Raw genomic sequence first — 19,873 nt, forward strand, 5'->3', positions numbered from 1 at the left:
GCATAAATTCACAACCCTTCCCCGCACGCAGCCACTGTGTCTTGCACCTCATTTACATGGATTAGTCCACTGCGTGGTCTCATAAACCAAAACCGCTTGGGTAACCAAAAGACAGTGTATATCAACAAGAACCTGGTAGGTGGCTATTTTTCCTAACTTGGAGATCAGGGCCAATCTGTCAATCAGACTAAGAGCTTCCCCTCAAAGGCAGCAACCACACTTAATCATTGACAAGCGTATAAAAGAGCAGACCTCTTTGTGTAATCCTTGCTGTGGTGTAGAATAAGAGGGAAGTGAAATGTAGTAAAAATGAGATAGGCCGGTCATTGAGTGCCTTTCTCCCCTCCAGTTAATAGTCTTATCATTAGGAGTAATGACATTTTGTCTGTGAGAGGAAGTACAGTGCCTCAAATGCCTTAAAGCTAATAAAATTTCTGCAAGCGAAACGAAAACTTTTAGGAGTAAATATGCCTTCAAATGTCAAGCAAATTGTCAAAACTTCTTGCAGTGCAGTTCTCAGTTCTACACCATTAACGTTTTATTGAAAGGGAAGTTACCCCCCCCCCCACCCCCCTTTTTTTTTTGACAATATGTTTTATGCAACCCCACTAGTCTAAATATGGTATTCTGGTTAATATTGCATTAGTGGAATATGAGCTAAGCAGTCTGAACCCTGAGCAACTATGATGTCATATACTGTCGACAGTAAGTGGCAAAATGGCCGCCCGCCTGAACGGATAAAAATGGCTGTATTTTGCTTCATAACTCTTATTCCACAAACGTAATATTAATCAGAATGTCATGTTTAGACTAGTGAGTTCACATATAACATTATTATAGAAATGTTTAAGGTCGACTTCCACTTTAAAGACACATTTTTGATACAACTTGCGTATTGAAAATTCAATCACAAATCCATATGCAGTCATGCTAAATATAATACTGTCTGTCTCCTTAACGGCTCCATCTCCTTACCCACAATTCCATCTCCTCTCCCCTCTTTCATTTCACTTCCTGTCGGAAATTTGCCCCGTCTGCTCTCCGTTGCCATCTTCATCCTCATCCATCTATTTTTGAGGGTGCGCGTTCATCTCAACCACCTGCAAGCCCTCTAGTTTGCTCACATCTGTGTCTCGAGCACACATCACCAACACAACATGCATGCACAAACACAGCGGAGTGATACACCATCTGACACGCAGCTGACTGCACTGTCCTTCCCCTCCTCCCTCACCCTGTTGAGGTTCAGCAGCACACTCACATTAAACAAGCTGTGATCTAAAAATGTAACCGGCTTTATGCTAATGATTAATAGATTTAAAATGTTCTCCAGATGCAACCTAATTAGGAATATGTGCCTGCTCTGCGGAGTGGAAAATAGGAGCTTATTTGGTGTCATTTCTATTTCATACCTTGAAGTTTGAATGCCCCACAAGTACAATTTGGAGTTTAAACACAATTTGAATTTTGACTGCCAGCGCACCTCACTAGCATTTCAGCCAAAAAGATAAAGTGTGAGTGTTTTGTTTTAATCAGTGGTGTCCAAACTATGGCACGGGGGCCATTTGTGGCCCGCTGTCCATATTTAAGGAGCCTGCGGCATATACTGAAAAACTAATACTTGCTGCTCGTAAACTTGTTTTATAAACTGTAGAGCTTTTGTAATGATACAAAATAACTATTTACAAGTAAACTAGTAACAACAATTTTCTTCATAACACTGTGATATAGGTAAAATTAATTAATTATAATGAACTATTAGCAATTAAGATAATTTTTCCTCCGCTATTTGCTATGTGTCAAGGTCCACATTGTGAACATTAATGATTACTAAGTAATTGCTTTGAAAATGGTCAACTTAGGACAGATTGCTCCTGTTTTGATTCTGAATATAGACATGGAATTTGGCTGCTGTTCAGTGCAGGGGCGGATATTTTCTGGTGGATTAGGGGGTCTTGAAACACCACAAAAATACAACATGTGCCTTATAGTAAGATATTCTGGTACAAAAAAACAACAACACTAATTTATAAACAATATGGAATTACTTGATTGACTGATTTTGGTGTGCTTGATAAATTAAAAAAAAAAAAAAAAAAAAAAAAAAGAGAGAGAGTGGCATTTGCATCCTTCAATTTTTCTGTACGTAACCATTAGAGAAACAAAGTTTGGACTCTCCTGGTTTTAATGGAGTGTTAATTTGGGTTTATACTCATACGAAAATTAAAGTTAAAATTATCCTTAAAATGCTAAAGGTTTTATAATAGCAAAAGTAAAAAAAAAAAAATAATAATAATTTTTTTATTTATTTATTTTTAATACCCATTGAACGTTCAATGTACCACTGTATTGTCATTGTCGGCCTTCTGCTTATAATTATGATGATAAAGATAACAGTTTCTTAAGGGTTTTTAAATGAGCACATACGTCTTTGTAAGTGCCCTGGAAAGTAAGTGCGACTTGTGTGTTTAATGTCTCTCCAGGGCTGCGCAGTAGTTACTCCTGCAGCGTCTGCAGCGTGGTCCTCAACTCCATCGAACAGTACCATGCACACCTCCAGGGCTCCAAACATCAGAACAAGTGAGTACCAACGGCTCATCGTAGCGTGTGAGGACGAACGACCTACGAGGCATTTGATCTGAATAAGAGGAGGTGTGCGTGTGCGTGATGGCTTCTTGGCTGGTGAAGTGAGGCGAAGTCAAATCTCATTTCTGGCCTACAGAGAACCAAGTAATGTTTTGACAGCAGTGTGATAAACATGCAAAAACTGAAAACGGTTACGCAATTAATAGTTTGCTGACATCACGTTCAATGTTTCATTATTGTATATGGTGAAGAATTATTTATCACAAACTCTGGTGTGCCAATAAAGTGTTCATAAAGCCTTAATATTGTCATATTAATATATTTTCCCTATATTATCCTGTCAACATCACGTAACGAATAATAAAATGGGTTTGTGGTTGTGTCTTTCCCAAAATGTATCCACCAGCAGAAATACTGGGATGGAACAGTTAGACACCATGCATTTACAATGAGATAGCTACCAGCATGGTTCCAGGCAGTCTATGCCAGTGTGGATTTCTGCATGTAGGCTTCTCTGCACAGTATTTAATGGTGCATCTTTTTTTTTTTTACCCGCTAAATTGTTTAAATCTTTCTTGATTTCATATGATTTAGATTGTACTTGTGCATTAATAATTTATCACAATGACAAGCTCATTAGTGCATGACCTGCTACGCCCGCTATGCTTGCATGTAGTGAAGCCCACAATTATATTTTAATCTTCTAATTCATTGGGCCAATCATAGGATTTCATAATAGACTGCGCGACTATGCTTGTATTCACTCTGCTGTGAATATTTTAAATGGCTTCATTGAACAAAGCAAGGCAAAGAGAAAGAAAAAAAAAACTATTAAGACCCATCTGTGGCTTTGTAGTCAAATACTGGCCAAGATCAAAACACCATTAATATTCCAACATGCTACAATAGGGGGGAAAAAAAGTCAATATGTTGTACACGATAAATATGTGCTTCAGTGTAGTCTGCTGAGATTTTGAGACGGCAACTGAATCGTATCGACAAGTTAAGTTAATTGTATTATTTATGGTTTTAACACCTTCACACAAGTCTTAAAATCAACCACAAAGATTAAACATTTTGACAACCACACAAAGCACTCAACCTTTTGTGACAATTAAGTGGTAAGCACATGGCAGCTAAACAGTTAGTGGCTAACTCCTAGCATGAGAAGCTAACATAGCGGTCTATTATCCATTTTGTATCACATCTTCACACAAGTCTGAAAATAAACCAAACAAACATTTTGACAACCATACAAAGAACTCAACCTTTTGTGACAAGTGGCAAGCACATGGCAGCTAAACAGTGGCTAGCTCCTAGCATGAGAAGCTAACATAGCGGTCTATTATCCATTTTGTATCACACCTTCACACAAGTCTGAAAATAAACCAAACAAACATTTTGACAACCATACAAAGAACTCAACCTTTTGTGACAAGTGGCAAGCACATGGCAGCTAAACAGTGGCTAGCTCCTCGCATGAGAAGCTAACATAGCGGTCTATTATCCATTTTGTATCACACCTTCACACAAGTCTGAAAATAAACCAAACATTAAACATTTTGACAACCATACAAAGAACTCAACCTTTTGTGACAAGTGGCAAGCACATGGCAGCTAAACAGTGGCTAGCTCCTAGCATGAGAAGCAAACATAGCGGTCTATTGTCCATTTTGTATCACACCTGTGCTCATTAGTCTTCCGGATAGACCTGCCACTATGTGCTTCGTCAAGAACAGATCTTAATTCAAGAAACTTGCCATGGATAGCATAATAAGCTTCTAAAAAATGGCTTGCCAGGTGGCAATTTTGCAACGCTGCTCCAATGTCAATTGGCGAGCTACATGCTTACAAAAACTGCAAAGCCTTAGCTGTCAAATGATGCTGGCCTCACATCTGTGCGGATGATAGAAAAGGGAAGCATATAGTGAGTATTGTGACACCCTGTACTTGTCAAACGTCTGTATCGTACAACTTTTGGAGGTACCATTGTTCTTGGACTGCAAGTACAGTAAATAAACAGTGGTCAAAAGAATGCTGTGTATACCCAAGGGTAAGCTGGCAAGGTTGAGTGCTGATCTTTCACATTGTAATGTTTGAAATTTCTGCACATAGGTTATAATTCAAGTCGACAGCTCATAAATCTTACTTTTGTTACTTTTCCTCTGGTAAAGTGGAGAAGGATGCCGACACACTGAAAGAGTTGTTTATGGGAGAGCTTCATAAACACAGTGGAGACAGTACATGCACGGCGCGGACAAAGTCAGACAGATGGCCAGGGAGATGCGGCGCAGCACAAAGATGGTGTCGGAGGTAAACAAGCAGAGGGATTGCAAAAGAGACAGAAGAACATGAGGAGGTGTGCTAATACATTTTTTAAAGGTTCAAAGAGTGGAGCCGAGGTAACTAATACAAAAAGTCTCATGCTTTCTGAGAGCTGCAGGGCTCAAATGTTGCAAAGACATCAGGGAGAGATTGTCCTAAGGCGGATTTACAGCAATATGGTATATAACCGGTTTAGAGGAAGTGGTGGTCTCCAGACTAATTCTAAGGAAGTGGGTTTATCTTGGAATTGTGGCATTTGACTGGGATCCAAGTTGTGTGTGTGAGATACAAAGAAAACTATGACAGAGTGTTCCATCTTGATTTGGACTTTGTATTTTCTAGTATTTTACCAGTATTTTCTGGGGATGTGCTCAGGTCAGAAGTGTGAGTGTTCTGACAGTATTGCCACCAGAGCACATCCGATATCGTTTGTTTGTTGATTGAACATATAAAGGCATTAAGACGGTCACACGCACAAAATAGGAGTTTCAATGCTAATGGGCATCCAGTCAGTTTATAGTTAGTAGCATGTTGGCTATATGCATTAGCAATTAGCATGCCCGAGGTGTGCTTCTCTCATTGAATTTCATAGTGGACAGTGGTATTGTCTGATTACATTTCCTAGCTAGAACAATCTAACAACATAAACAGTAACCTACAGTTAAATGTATAACAATTTAGGCCTGGTAATGATAATGTGTTGATATTGAATGGGAGAAGTTAAGACATTTTCCACATTTAAAGTATGCCCATATCCCACTGAGGAGCGAATATTTGAGAAGGTAGCAAATATTGATTTCACATCAAGGTTCATCAGAGTTATTTCAAGGTCTAACTCTTCAACTATTCTCGAAAGTTTTCTCTACTGTTGGCAAACATTTAGTGGATTTTGCGACCTTGAAGAGGAAGTCGACCCTTTTTTTATTTATTTTTTTATTTTTTTTTAAACACAATAATATGTTCTATGCAGCCCCACTAGTCTAAATACTGTATTCTGATTAATATTGTATTAGACAGCAAGTGGCAAAATGACTGCCCCCTGAAATGGATAAAAATAGCTGGATTTTGCTTCACAACTCATATTCCACAAATGTAATATTAATCATAATGTCATGTTTAGACTAGTGAGGTCACATATAACATTATTGTCAAGAAATGTTTAAGGCTGACCTCCACTTTAAACATTATTTAAAAAATGACAGGGTAAATTTTGGGTGTGCTTGGATTCATTTGATCGGCGCTTCAGCACCACCAAAAGAGGCCGAGACACATTTAGGATTTTTCCAGTGAGCCAACTCCAGAAATAAAGCTGATTTGAGTGTAAAATTGTGCTTTGATGACCTGACATGACATGTCTTTGTGGAAATGTCAGATGTGGCTTCAAAATATTTTTAAAAATATTTTAGAACTTTGTGCTGTAAAACATAATTGAAAAACAAAAGGTTTTCACCAGACAGCAATGTGGCCAAAACAGACACCGTAAACTGCAATGTTCGATCTACCGGTAATTTGATTAAATTATGTTTGGAAATTCCCTGCCCCCCAGTTTACTGCAGTGCATTCTGGGTAAGTCCTTGAAAGCGATTCTGCTGCAGACTTACAGTGTGCATGAAGTGTGAAAAAAGTCCATGGGAGAGAGCCCCTGGAAGCACAATCCATTTCGAAGCGCAGACGTATCACAAAGGCACGCTGGCTTGGCTGACTTGCGCGAGTTGTACAGGAAATGGGTCCAAACCAACATTTATCCTCTGGGGATCAGAACAAACCCAAGGGGTTCTACCTCATCAACTTCACTTGCTCTGCCCTCTTCCAGTCACTCAGGTGTTACTCAATTTGTGCGCTTGACTCCGTGTTAAACCACTTTTGTCTAAATCACACTACTGTGCACACTCTCCAGCCATTAGCGAGTAAATGTGCAGTTTGTCATCTTTGCGGCGCAGTCAAAATTGGGGCATGATATGATAGCATGTAAAGCCCCTGTCAGCTTGTATTCTGCAGCACTTTTAGCCGAGTGTCACTTTTTCTGCTGACATGTGAATGGAAATACATTCATGTGCACGCTAGACAGGCTGGAATGGAACATGAGCAGAAAAATAAGGTGACATGAGGTTCCACAGGCGATGATTTGTGTGTCCACTTAGTTTTGGCCCACATGACATGAACACAAACATCAAAACAAATCAATGTCGTTCAGTCAATATTTATTATTTTGGGCCACATAGTCACGTTTTAGATTATGCCCACATTAGAGAAATGTATTTGCAGGCTTTCATTCCAAAGCAACAGGAGGCATTTTATTACATTTTCTTGATCTTGATGTGGAAAATTAACCATCACTTCAATCAATGATTTGTTCATTTAATGAATCTCTCAGGTTTTGACGTATTGAGTTGAATAATGCTGCCCAGAAAAGCTGTGTTGCTCAGCGTCCCAAAGCTGACTTCTCTACACACCAAACTAGAAAAGATTCAATCAACAGTGCGTCTGCAGCCAAGTATTGCACTCTATTTAGCCTCAATTGCTTCAAGACGCAATCAATCAACAAACCATTTCACACAATTGATGGATTTGTATGCCCAGTCCTATTAGAACCCCTAAATGCATGGACATGTTAGTCAATTGGACGTCTGAAGAAAGCAATTTCCCAAAACTATACTTTTGAACTGATGGTGAAGGAGAGCAAGTTTTTCAGTATCATACTCAATTTCCTCTAATTGTGGCTGTCCTAATAGACACCATGCCCCCAATTAAACACTGGGTACGTCATCCACATCTGTACACCGTTTTCACATACGGACATGAAATGAATTAAGACAATTTAAACTCTGTTGCTTACCAAAACTGCAGTGCCATGTTGATTATGCAAAGTAAAGACCAAAACAAAAATGTGATTTTTAAATCAGATAATGACGGGCTTGATCCTTACCTTGCTAAATAAATCTGACTTCCAATTTAATTGTCTGGGTGTAATTTACAGTTTATTTACAGTTGTATTCACGATTTGGGCAAGGTGTCCAAACTACAGCACGGGGGCAGGGCAGCCCACCAACCGATTCCTAAAGGCCGCAACATTTACAAAAAAATAACTTTTTAGGGGGGGTTAAGACACCCACTTCCCCCCTAGGTGACACATTTGACAATGACTATGATTTCTACTAATCATAAATTGCTTTACAGAGCTTTTTTAGATCTCTAAAGAAGCTATTTGCAGATAAAGTACTAACACCATTTCCCTTTACAAAGCCTCATGAATACAGATAATTCCATTTCAGAAGCAAAACTGTTTTCGTCCACTTTCTGCTGTCTGTATCAAGGTCTGATTTGTAAACATTTCACATTAATGATTAATTAAGATTCTCAAGTGAAAACTGCTTTAATGTGGAGATCTGCTCAGGTCATTGGGGCATTATTTAGTGGGATACAGGGCTATGAACCACCGCAAAATCTTGAAAATTGCAGAGCTGAAATAAATGGCAAAATAACTATAAAACATATTGCTTCATTAATTGGTTGTAGTGTTTTGTTTGTTTTTCCCCATGTCCATGAATGACCCTTGCAAAGTTTCAAAATGTGGACCCCTAGCTTAAGGTAGGCTAATGCAACAGTTTGTCTCTAGTATCATGTAAACATGCTGACTGTGATCTCATGCAAAGGAAATGAGGGGGGGGGGGGAATTATTATTACAATATATATATATATATACCTAAAATGAAAATGTGAACAAAATGTCAGAATGCATTGGAATATTGTCACCCTCCTAAATTAATGGCCTAAGTCATTTTTTTTTCCCAGTTTTTCCCAGAAAACACACAAAAAAACTGAACCAAGTACTCATTTTATGTGTTAATAATTTTGTTTTAGGGGTAGAATTGAATGATCACTTTAGCTAAGGATGTACCCGCTTTTAGTAGAGACCGGCATCCTGAGGAGATGTTTAATTTTAACTCATTGGCTGCCAGCCATTTTCACTATAGCAACCTCCTTTGCTCCCAGATGTTTTACTGCATTTTGACTGATTTTGCAAGGTCCACAGAATTTTGTGTTCCATTGCTATAAAACATGAAACCAACCAAAAGAAAGATTAGTCGCTTCTTTCATCAGGAATAAAAAAATATATATTTCTATCTGTTTCCGTTTTGCAGCAATTAGCATTCCAATATAGCTCAGTGCCATGAATAGTCACATTCCTGGTGAAAACACTGGCAAAAAGAGCTTGTTGCAACATTGCCCTGGTTGATATCTTATACTCTGCTGCCACTTGATGGCCTGTTTTTGTAATAACTGCCATTGCTTCAACAGTTCTCTTCAGTTTAGAGGCTGCATCAAAGCCTTCTGTATGCTCTAGCATTAAAAAAAATAAAATAAAATATACAAACGTATAAATACGTCTTTGGACACTGGTAATATTTACAATAGAACCTATTTAGACGTTTTTGGGAGCAAATGAGTTAAGAGGGTGACGATATGCAAGTTTCTCGTGCGTATTCTTTTCGGAGTATAGACTCGTCCAGGAAAGATGAAAGCACAGCTGACAGCAGCAAGACCTTAACGCTCGTTGAAGAAACAGGCATGAAAACTTTTCTTCAACCTCTATTCGTGGCTCTGCGCGTGTTGGACATTTGGGATGTGTCATCGGTAAAGCCACAACAGATTTTGCTCCGCTACGAAGCAGCTGCATGTGTTTATGTGGCAGCATTCTTTTATCTGTCCCACACATCTGTTTTGCTCACCGTCAGCTGCAGGTCATTTGATGCACACCATTCTCCCTCCACGCTGTCGCAGCAGACTGCTCGCTGTAATTGGAGCTGTTTTGGAAGATAACAGCAGAGATATAACGAGATCTATTTGGCAGGCCATTTTCTCACTACACAATGTGTTGCAATGATGCCAGGGTACTTACCTGAATGTACTACAGAAGCAGCTGCATGCATGGTCAACTTCCACTAGAAAATAAAAAATAATAAATCTACCTGGAATATTTTTTTTGTAGGTACATTAGAGAATATGAAATGAGCCAATGTGCCAATGATACAATACAATTACGAGATGATGCACTCCAAAATTGAAAGCTATTGGGCACTGATTAATGCAACGGTGAGATATTCACCTCTGAATTTCCTGAAATTATTTGAGGGTAAATTAAAAAACTGGACACATTTCACTGGTTGGCTAGTTTTGGAACAGGCCCGCGGGATACTTATGAGGTTCTTGTGGACTACTTGGTGTCCATGGGGACCAAATTGGTGACACTATCAGGGTCTGAATAATTCAGATTACAATAATTGACTTACACTCCTGCACAATACAATTACAATACAATTCACTGTGATATAACAAGATTCAAGATATGATTCAGTCTAATTACAATAAATTACATTTGACAAAATATTGGAAAACAAAATACAATATGATGCATCGCAAAGAATATTGAGTGCTGTTCACATTAGTACTGTACAAAACCCTTGATATTAGTGTTGTGTTTTCTACACGTACAGGTATTTATTAATAAAGAAAAATAGTTTACTTTCATATGAACAAATAATGATACTGGCCAGTGGTGGTTATTAGAATGACTGCAATGCTCTTTGTGATACTGACTCGGTTTGTGCAGTCAATATTAGGTTAAGGTCAAAATACCAGTTCTTGAAACATTAGGGATAACCCGTACTGTATACTTGGTCATATGGAATACGCCGTTCAAAAGCATGACACATGGTCAATTCATTGTAATTACCCAAACGGATGCCATTTCCACTTTTAGTTTTCTTCGTTCAATAAACAACATTATATTTATGTCACTCATCACACTAAATAAAGTACGTAGTCGGTTTTGAGTATTTCTGGTGGGTTTCACGCCAGAGGCACGGACTTACTATATATACAATAACACATTTTAAAAAAACAGGTAAGAGCAGATTCAGGTTTTTGCACATGCTTCCATGGCCTTTCAAAAGTTGAATATTACCAATATTCTGGTTTTAAAAGGGATTATTGGCTGCAAATTAACATGATATTGTACTTTACAGCAACAGGTCTTACAACCTTTCTTCCTTTCTTGATGAATTCAAAATGTGCGGTCCAAAGTTCCTGCTACCTCTTCTACGAAGTTGCAATCTTACCAAATCTTGTTTTTCTCCTATAGCCTTAGTAAAATATCACAAATAATCTTTGCTCTCTTTGCTCCCTTGCGAAAGCCTCTGGCATAAACACCAACTGCCGGTATGCCGATCTGTGTTAGCACCTTTAAAGCAAGCCTGACTATTGGCTATTAGGTGCACTATTTTGCAATTCATTAAACTCATTCCTCCTTAGGCATTACATACTTAGGTATGAAGGCCAATCAAAAACTTCAAGTATTGAAGATTAGTTAGTTATGAGTTATAACAGCCAAAATAATACTAACGAATCACTTTTATATCCCTCACAAGGAATAAATAACCTCCATATGCTGGGTGCTAATATGATTCTGACCTCTGGCCTGACATTATCTGTACGTGTATGCTTGTTTATTTGCACCAATGTGCAATGTTGATGATGCTGACGTTAACGAAAGGCCCTGAGGGTGTGCTGGTGAGGTCGAGGACAATCCTTTTAGCCTGCTCACCCTGCTAATTATTTGGCATCAGTGTCACAGTCAGTGTACACAAACTGCAAAACCAGCTAATGTACATTTATCAGGAGGTGGTGGTAAAATGCAGGGAGGGGGCAACAGAGAGCGCGAGAGATTACAGTGCTAAGTAGGAAACGATTGACCAGCTAATGGGCAGGCCTGTGTACATGCATCTGGAATTGTGTGTCATGATCTGTTGTTGTCGGTTAGCGTCTCTTCTTTCGCCTCTGCCATGCACACACGTTCTTGTTTTGTCATCTTACTTAACTCTTTCACTCCCAGCCATTTTCACAGAAGCAATCCAATTCGCTCCCGGCTGTTTTGCTGGATTTTGACTAATTTTGCAAGGCCCACAGAATAGTGTGTTCTATTGCTATAAAAGCATGGAACCTATCAAAAGAAAGATTAAAGTATCTTCTTTCATCAGGGGAAAAAAAAAAAAAAGTATGTTTCTATCCATTTCCCTTTTGCAGAAATTAGCATTAGAATATCGCTAAGTTTCATCGGTTTTTCACAAATCTATTTAAAATTGTGAGTAATTTAGCTTTTTTTTCTACATGGCCCTGGTTGATCTCCTTTGCTCTGCTGCCACCTGCTGGCCGTTTGTGTAATAACTACCATTTCTTTTAAATTTCGAAGGGAGTGACGTCACGCAGCAGACACGTTCGCCCGTGCCAGTTTGCGACACGCCACCCCCCCGCTCTGCGATTGGCTGGAGGGGTGTAAACACTGTCTTTCCACAGAAACGTCCCGCTGTTTACAAAACAAACACAAAATGGCAAAATACAGGCTGGGGGTGTGGGGGTTTAGGACAAAATCACCACCAAACGTTATGAAAAACCCACATCTATAAATTGAGAAGTTGTTTGTTTGTTTAAGTCCTGTATTTAAAAAGTGCATTTTCCTGCGTGAAACCGGCAGACAGCCCCTTTAATAAAGTTTAAAATAAAATTTGCATGCCCTGCGATTGGCTGGCCACCAGTTCAGGGTGTACCCCGACTACTGCCCGAAGCTGGCTGGAATAGGCTCCAGCACCCCACGACCCTTGTGAGGAGTAAGCGGTTAAGCAAATGGATGGATGAAATTTACAACATTTCAAACCATAACTTCTTCAAAGAATGAAAAATTCTCAAACCAAAAAAGTTGAAAATATATACGGTAATATAATGACAGCTTCAATCTTTTCATTCTTGGAAAGCTACATTAATAGTTTGTTTAAGGAAATAAACAGTAGCAATGTGAAGGATGAATGATAATACTACAAAACACCAATTATTATTATTATTATCATTATTATTATTATTACATCCATCCATTTTCTTGACCGCTTATTCCTCACAAGGGTCACGGGGCGTGCTGGCGCCTATCTCAGCTGGCTCTGGGCAGTAGGCGGGGGACACCCCGGACTGGTAGCCAGCCAATCGCAGGGCATATTATTATTATTATTATTATTATTATTATTATTATTATTATTATTATTGTTATTGTTATTATTGTTGTTGTTATTATTATTATGTATTGCTTTGGCCCATCTGTAGAGCCATAGAAAAGGTGTTTAGATGCAAGTGAAGTTGATTTTTTTTTCTTTTTTAGATGACTTAACATACTGTCAAAACACTAGCCAAGATGACCTCTAGCCAGAAGCTGAGCTGCACAGTGTTTGTTTACACAGTAGACATGTGACCAGAGTGCAAGGCAGTTATTCTTTCTGTTGATTACCTAATAAGGTTTCATGTAGGATCTTGGTACACCTCTGTACCATACAGAGTAATCCATACTAAAAAAGATGACTCTGAATATGTGACATTACACCCATGGCAAATAAATACTATGTATGCAAAGTATTCATACAAATGGAAATTTAATTAAAATTTACACCATATTGTCTGCTTTTACCTATGCTCACAGAGGTAAACAAAGTGAGACGTGAGCGGAGCGTTTGCCTCCGTACGTCTGGAATAAAATGTCCCACATCCATCCACCTGTATCGCTGGCCTTGCGAAAACAGCACCATTCCATCGCGTCCTAATTGGAACGTTTTTGGACACATGCTTTATAGAAGCTTGCAGCACCTATACTGCTCGTGGTGGTTAGACCAGTGGCCTCTACACCTTGTATGTTATGTCAAGATTCATTTAGCGCTTCAGACTCAAGTCTGAGGGCGAGATTCTTGTTGTTTGTATTGCTCTGAGGGACAATCAGGCATCATGGCTGCTTGTTGCTCTTTGTTTTGTTTCAGTGCAGTGATAGACATAAAAAGATGTGCAATTTACATCCAGCACAAGCTTAAACAATGCCAAACCCATTCTAAGCACTGAAGTTACAAGTTTCACAGTTGAACTCAGGCCGCCACCAAATATGCCCCGACAATGAACCCACTTTGAAAGTCTCTTCCATCTCTTTCTAATGCTGAATTGATACAAAGTTGAACCACCCCTATGTTTTTTTTTTCTGCTACTTTCATGGTAAAGCGTATGATTAAATATTCCTTCCACGCCTGTGTAGAGCCTCATTTCTCATTTTCTGAATATTTATTCAACTTTCTATCACCACTGTTTTATCTACTTTAGAAAGAAATGTATATTACGCTATGGTCATACACTGTCAAAAGAATCTAGCCACTTTTAAATACTTACTTAGAAATAATAAACAGTTAGCTGACCTTACGTATCAGCCCATTCAATAAGCACAACCAAACAAATGTGCTATTTGAAAGTAACCTTTGAAATCCCATATCATCATTCTAACATTTGAAGCATTTACATGTGTAAATTGCATTTTGCAAGAGCAATCCAAAGAAACCGGGGAACAAGACGAATGCATGTGATAAATGCTGACTACATTAAAGAAATGCGGATTGAGCATTAAACTCAGCAGCCCTGAGTTCAAAGCAAACATGGTGAAGCAGCATTTAGCTGTTATGCTGCAAGCAAACGGAATAAGCTGCCAACAGAAATGAAGTCACCCCAACTGTAAATGCTTTTCTTCCACACCTTTGTTTAGTTTTTTTTTTTCTGTTTGTCAATTTTTTGTTTGTCAATCAATTTTACATTAGTCTTTTAGCAATTTCAGAAATGTATGTCTTTTCTTTTATATGTTTTTAAATATGGCACTTTACTGTACTTTAATTTATTTAATTCAATCTCCGGTGTATAACCTTATTTATTGATTGAATTTTTATTTGTATTATTGTTATTATTATTATTATTATTATTATTCAATCTCTGGTGTAATAACCTTATTGATTGATTGAATTATTTTTTATTTTATGATCTGTTCTTATTGCTGCTGGACAAGGAAATTTCCCAGAGGGAGCCATTCCAAAGGGATCAATAAAGTCAAGTCTAAGTCTAAGTCTTCTGTTAGTGTGTTCAATATCAATTCATTTATTTTATGTTTCTGAATGTCATGATTGTGTTGTTGTTCAATGCTTTTAGGTGTTGCGTCCTTGATTGTGTGAAAGCACATTGAGTTGCCTTGTGTATGAAATGTGCTATATAAATAAATCTGCCTTGCCTAAAGGAGAATATAATATATATGAAAACATACTTTACTGTAGTGATGCTGGTGCTTGATACCGGAAGAGTTGCTATTGATTTTATGCCAAATGAAGAAATCACAATATCACAGGTGCAAATACTGATACGGATACTATCTGATGCTTTGTAATAAATAAAGTGAATGCATCATCATATTCTAAATCTGAATAAGATATTTTATTTGAATTATTAATTAGATGTAATCCAGGACAGAAAGTGGGCACAGATTGATTTTTAAAAATAAATATTTTTGTTCCAAAGCAATAGAACAGTAACAAAACAATGTTTCTCTATTCATAAATACAAAGTATGAAAAATGCCTGACTGAACAAGTTAGATGGCCGTTCATTCAATAAATAAATAAATAAAACTAGCTGTCAGCATACCCGCCCAAAACGATTTTGGTTTATGTCCCACCAGTTGAGCGCCCTGCTGTTTATTAAATTTAGCTGCACTCCAAAGATCGGGATTAGTCACAATAATGGATCCTTTAAATCTGGCTATTCTGCAGGGAGTCCAAATGTGATTAAAAATGCTTGATTAAGTGGGTTTTCTTCGGCGTAATTCATCTCTTTGTTTTAAATTAAGTGCTAGGTGCTTTGTTTCACGGCAGAATGCAGCCACGGTGGCTTCCATTATGACAAACAATCTGCGGCTTTAGATAAAAGGGACACCTTTACGGTAATTGGAAAATAAAACATTTGGGCATTTTGTCTGCACGCTCTGTTTTAATTTTAAGTACTGAATAGCCAGGTGAATTATTTTGAAATGCCTCACAGAGTATAAAAATATACATTTGATTTCTCCTGATTAATTTCAACACTTCATCTTCCAGACCTTTTGTTTTGTTCTGTAGTCATGCACTAGATTACTAATGGCAGGCCACATGGATTTAAAGGTAAATGAGATTAGTTGCTGCGGTCCTGAGCGTGCCACAAACAGAATTGCTTTCTCCCCGTGGGCTTCATCCATGTTGCCCCTGGCAAAAACAGCAATTTCTTGTCACTTGAACCCACATCAGACACCAAACAAATTATTTTCTGTTTGTTCGTTTGCAGCCTGAAGCAGCAGCAGCAGCAGTGAGCCGCTCAAGAACGAGATGGAGTCATAAGCCCACGTCCGAAATCCTGCCATATGTCAGAAACTGAACAGTGTGTGAGTGTGCTTTTGTGTGTGTGACTGTCCGAGACATCCGTCCACACATCTGCATCATGCACGTGTGGTTTATTTCATTTTTGTCACCTAAAATGATATCTCTCGAGATTTATTCGAAACCGAAGTGTTTGACATGAGTTGTATACAGACAGCCACCAGAGGCTATGTGGCTGTGGACTGCCATATACAATAATAATAATAATAATAATAATAATAATAATAATAATAATGAAAATAACTCATGTGAAACAGTCCTGGATTCTACCGATGTCAATGCCCAGAATGTTACTTCCAGTAAGCATAAAATATTTATACGCTGGCCAAATGTTCAGTTCATAAACGGGTGTTTTTGCTAAGAAAAAAAAAAAAATGCTAAATTTTATTCTGAACATTGAGTTTAACATTTTATTCACATTTAGTCATAAATGTCAATGTCTATAAGTTATTCACACCTTTTGTACACATATATCCAATGACCAAAATGTATAGTTGATTGGAATGTTTTTAATATTTATGAAAATAGTGGTCAGGGACGTTAATTTACGCAAAAGCAGATGCGGGGAGGAGTTCAGTTTCCGATGTCTATTTTTTTTTTTTTATATAAATATTTTATTCATTTCAAGTGACATCGGAATTTACACACTGTAAAAATGACTATTGTCATTTAAATGTACTGGAAAAGCCTGCTCATGTCTTTAGACTTGGTGAAGCAGCATGTGGCTTTTTACTCAAGGTTATATGTGTATGCTTTCGATACGGGGATTTTTTTTTTCTTAATTGTGTATGAAATAAAATAAACTCTAAAAAATGAAATGCCAGAAAATCCACTTGGTGCAGTAAGCAAATAAATGTCTTCCTGAATGGTCAGTCAGTGAATCAGTTTGACACATTGCAACATTGTTGAATTAAAACTAGAGCACTTAAGAGGTAGTTTCACGTTCAGTCCCAAATCACAACATAAAAATCCCATAACAGGGTGTTGCGGAATATAAACCAACTGGACTAATACTGAAATGAACAGAAATGCTATCTAGCAATCAGGCCAATGTTTGCTTTAACAGTTTTTACGTAATGCAATTCTCTTTCTGCGAGTCTGCTCGAAGTGACGGAATTATATTGCACCTTTGTTTTAGCTCCTATTCTGTCAATCAACTCACCTCGTAACACTACCTAAGATATCTCCTTTTTTTGGTACATATATCAAGAAATCCAGGCTATAAAAGTTGCAGTTTAAATAAACACACATTTTGAATTGTTTTGCCCCTCTTTTCTTTTCCACTCTACCATAGAAACACAGACACTTTACATTGTGCAATGTGAAACAAATATTTATTTTTATTTTTTTTACCTGATATCACGACTTGAACGAGTAAACTAGCACGAATAGCAATAGAGTAAGTAATGTAAAATATTGGCAAGGATAGACACCTGAACACACGTGATCCTTGTAAGGACAAGTGGCATAGAAAATGAATGGCTGAACGGGAATATAAAGGAATATCCGAATGCAAAAAAAAAATATATATAAATATATATATATACATATATATATATATATATATATATATATATATATATATATATATATATATATATATATATATATATATATATATATATATATATATATATATATATATTTGTCATCAGTATCCCTTAATAGCGGTGTGCCAAAAAATCGATTCATAAAAGAATCGAGATTCTCATTTGTTAATCAAATCGATATTAATATCCAAAAATCAATTTTATTTAAATTAGAAATGAAGAAGAAGGGGAAAAGGCAGTTGTAGCCCACATGCTGTTTTTGTGGAAAAAGGCACTTACAATACAAAATTAATAAATGTTTTAACAAAACAAAAAAAAGACACTTTAATGTTTCTATTTGTCATTTTGTCTTGCAAAGCAGACTGGAGTAGATCATGACAATGTTGTGCATATCTGTAAATTGAAGCAGAAATCATTTGTCAAGCAAATAATTTTGAATCGAGAATCGATTCTGAATCGAATCGTAGACCCAAAAATCGTAATCGAATCGTGAGACAGTCAAAGATTCCCAGCCCTATCCCTTTAACACGCCAACTTTCCCCACTTTCGCCCTAGACTCAATCAACACATTCATTTGAACTCATCATTTGGCCAGGGTATGAATAATCTGGTCTGAACCGTATTTTAAAATGATGGCCATTTAATATTGAAGTTATGAAGCGGTCAAGTGTGCCAAGTGTTTGGACGGTGATCCAGTTCTCATTTTTCGGCTCCTCCTAACACCACGCGACAACCACTCAGGCCCATTCTTTCAAAATCCAAGGACAAGAAAAGCCCAAATGACCTCAGCTAGCATGAAACGTTTTTATTGTGACAGCGACTACACAGGACGGAAGGAACTCCAACCAATCCATTGATCGATAACCATCAATGAGGTGATTCTGAGGAATCAAATGCTGCCTTGGAATGATGACAGCAGACAAAAAGCAGCACAAAAATGACTTTTCAACTTCTCAACTGGAAGCTCTTGTCCAAGAAGATAGTGAAAACATTCCTACAGAGCTGAATATTGATGTCAAGCAGTCCGGAGGCAACAAAAACTCCTCTGGTCTGTTGAAAAGGGCAATGTGTATTCTAACTTTTTATGTTGCTAGAGCCAGAGGAAAAACATCACTTGCAAATGATGTAGCAGTCAGTGTGTAATGATACTGTATCTCCATGCATGGAAAACGTTGCATTCACTTGCTTCTTTTTTTTGTTCTTTGTGTAGATTGCTTGCACATTTTGGCAATAGTGCTGCTCTCTCGTGTTATAGCTTAACAACGCATTATGGCTCACACCTCAGCAACAGAGATGACAAATTTTAGTACGGATTCACCTCTGTTTCTTTAAAAAGTGGCACCTTTTGATACCTGAACTGTCAACATTGTGTAAGTCCTCTTATCAAAGTGTCTGTAAAGTGAATTTTAAACTGTTTGTAGCACTTTAAGAGGGGAAAAGTCTCCGCTTTCCTGTGCTGTTGCTACACTGGCATTGGCCAATGGTTGAATGGGAGGAAGACACGGCACAGCACTATTAAGCTAGTATTCTTTGGGTTTTTTTCACTTGTTTTAATTTGTGCATTCTGTGAGAGAAGAGTGAACTGCAAATGACCTACTGTAATTAGACAGCTTTTCCTGGACGTTTGAAAAGACTGCTTAGAAGTGGGAAATAAGCAAAAAAAAAAAAAAAAAAAAAAAGTTTGTGTAAATAAGCAGTAGCTTCAAATCTGTGTATTGAGATTTACGAGAGTTTTGTATTTATATTGTTTATCTGCACTAAGCCACCGGGTGATGAGGGAAATGTGTTCTTCTTATTGAAAAATAAATATGCTGACATTGATATGAGAATAAACTGACTTGAGTGTGTAATGGAGAATCACTGCACTTAATACCATGCAGGGGATTTGGGGAATGAAACTGGTGGATTAATATGGAACATCAAAACTACAGAAAATTACACACATTCTGAAACATGCTGAACCAGACATCATGACTGGGCTGTGGATTTTTATGCATGTTAATACCCTGTGGCATTATGGCAAAGTTTTTAGCAATTAGCCTACATGTACGTTCAAATGCACTAATGTAATTTGTTGTGTATTATAGGATTATGTATTAGTACGTTCAAACAT

At 37.6% G+C, this 19,873-nt stretch overlaps 1 protein-coding gene across 1 annotated transcript in view; it reads left to right on the forward strand.

Moving 5' to 3' along the window:
* Positions 1-17,749, forward strand: part of LOC144001476 (zinc finger matrin-type protein 4) — a 77,610-nt gene extending 59,861 nt beyond the window's left edge. Inside the window, exons 6-7 of the mRNA XM_077495817.1 lie at positions 2,484-2,580; positions 16,119-17,749. Of these exons, the coding sequence (XP_077351943.1) occupies positions 2,484-2,580; positions 16,119-16,143 (122 nt within the window). The 3' untranslated portion in view covers positions 16,144-17,749. The remainder of the gene's footprint in view (positions 1-2,483; positions 2,581-16,118) is intronic.
* Positions 17,750-19,873: the final 2,124 nt, after the last annotated feature.

Source organism: Festucalex cinctus, chromosome 14 (assembly GCF_051991245.1).
Source record: "Festucalex cinctus isolate MCC-2025b chromosome 14, RoL_Fcin_1.0, whole genome shotgun sequence".
NCBI lineage: Eukaryota > Metazoa > Chordata > Actinopteri > Syngnathiformes > Syngnathidae > Festucalex > Festucalex cinctus.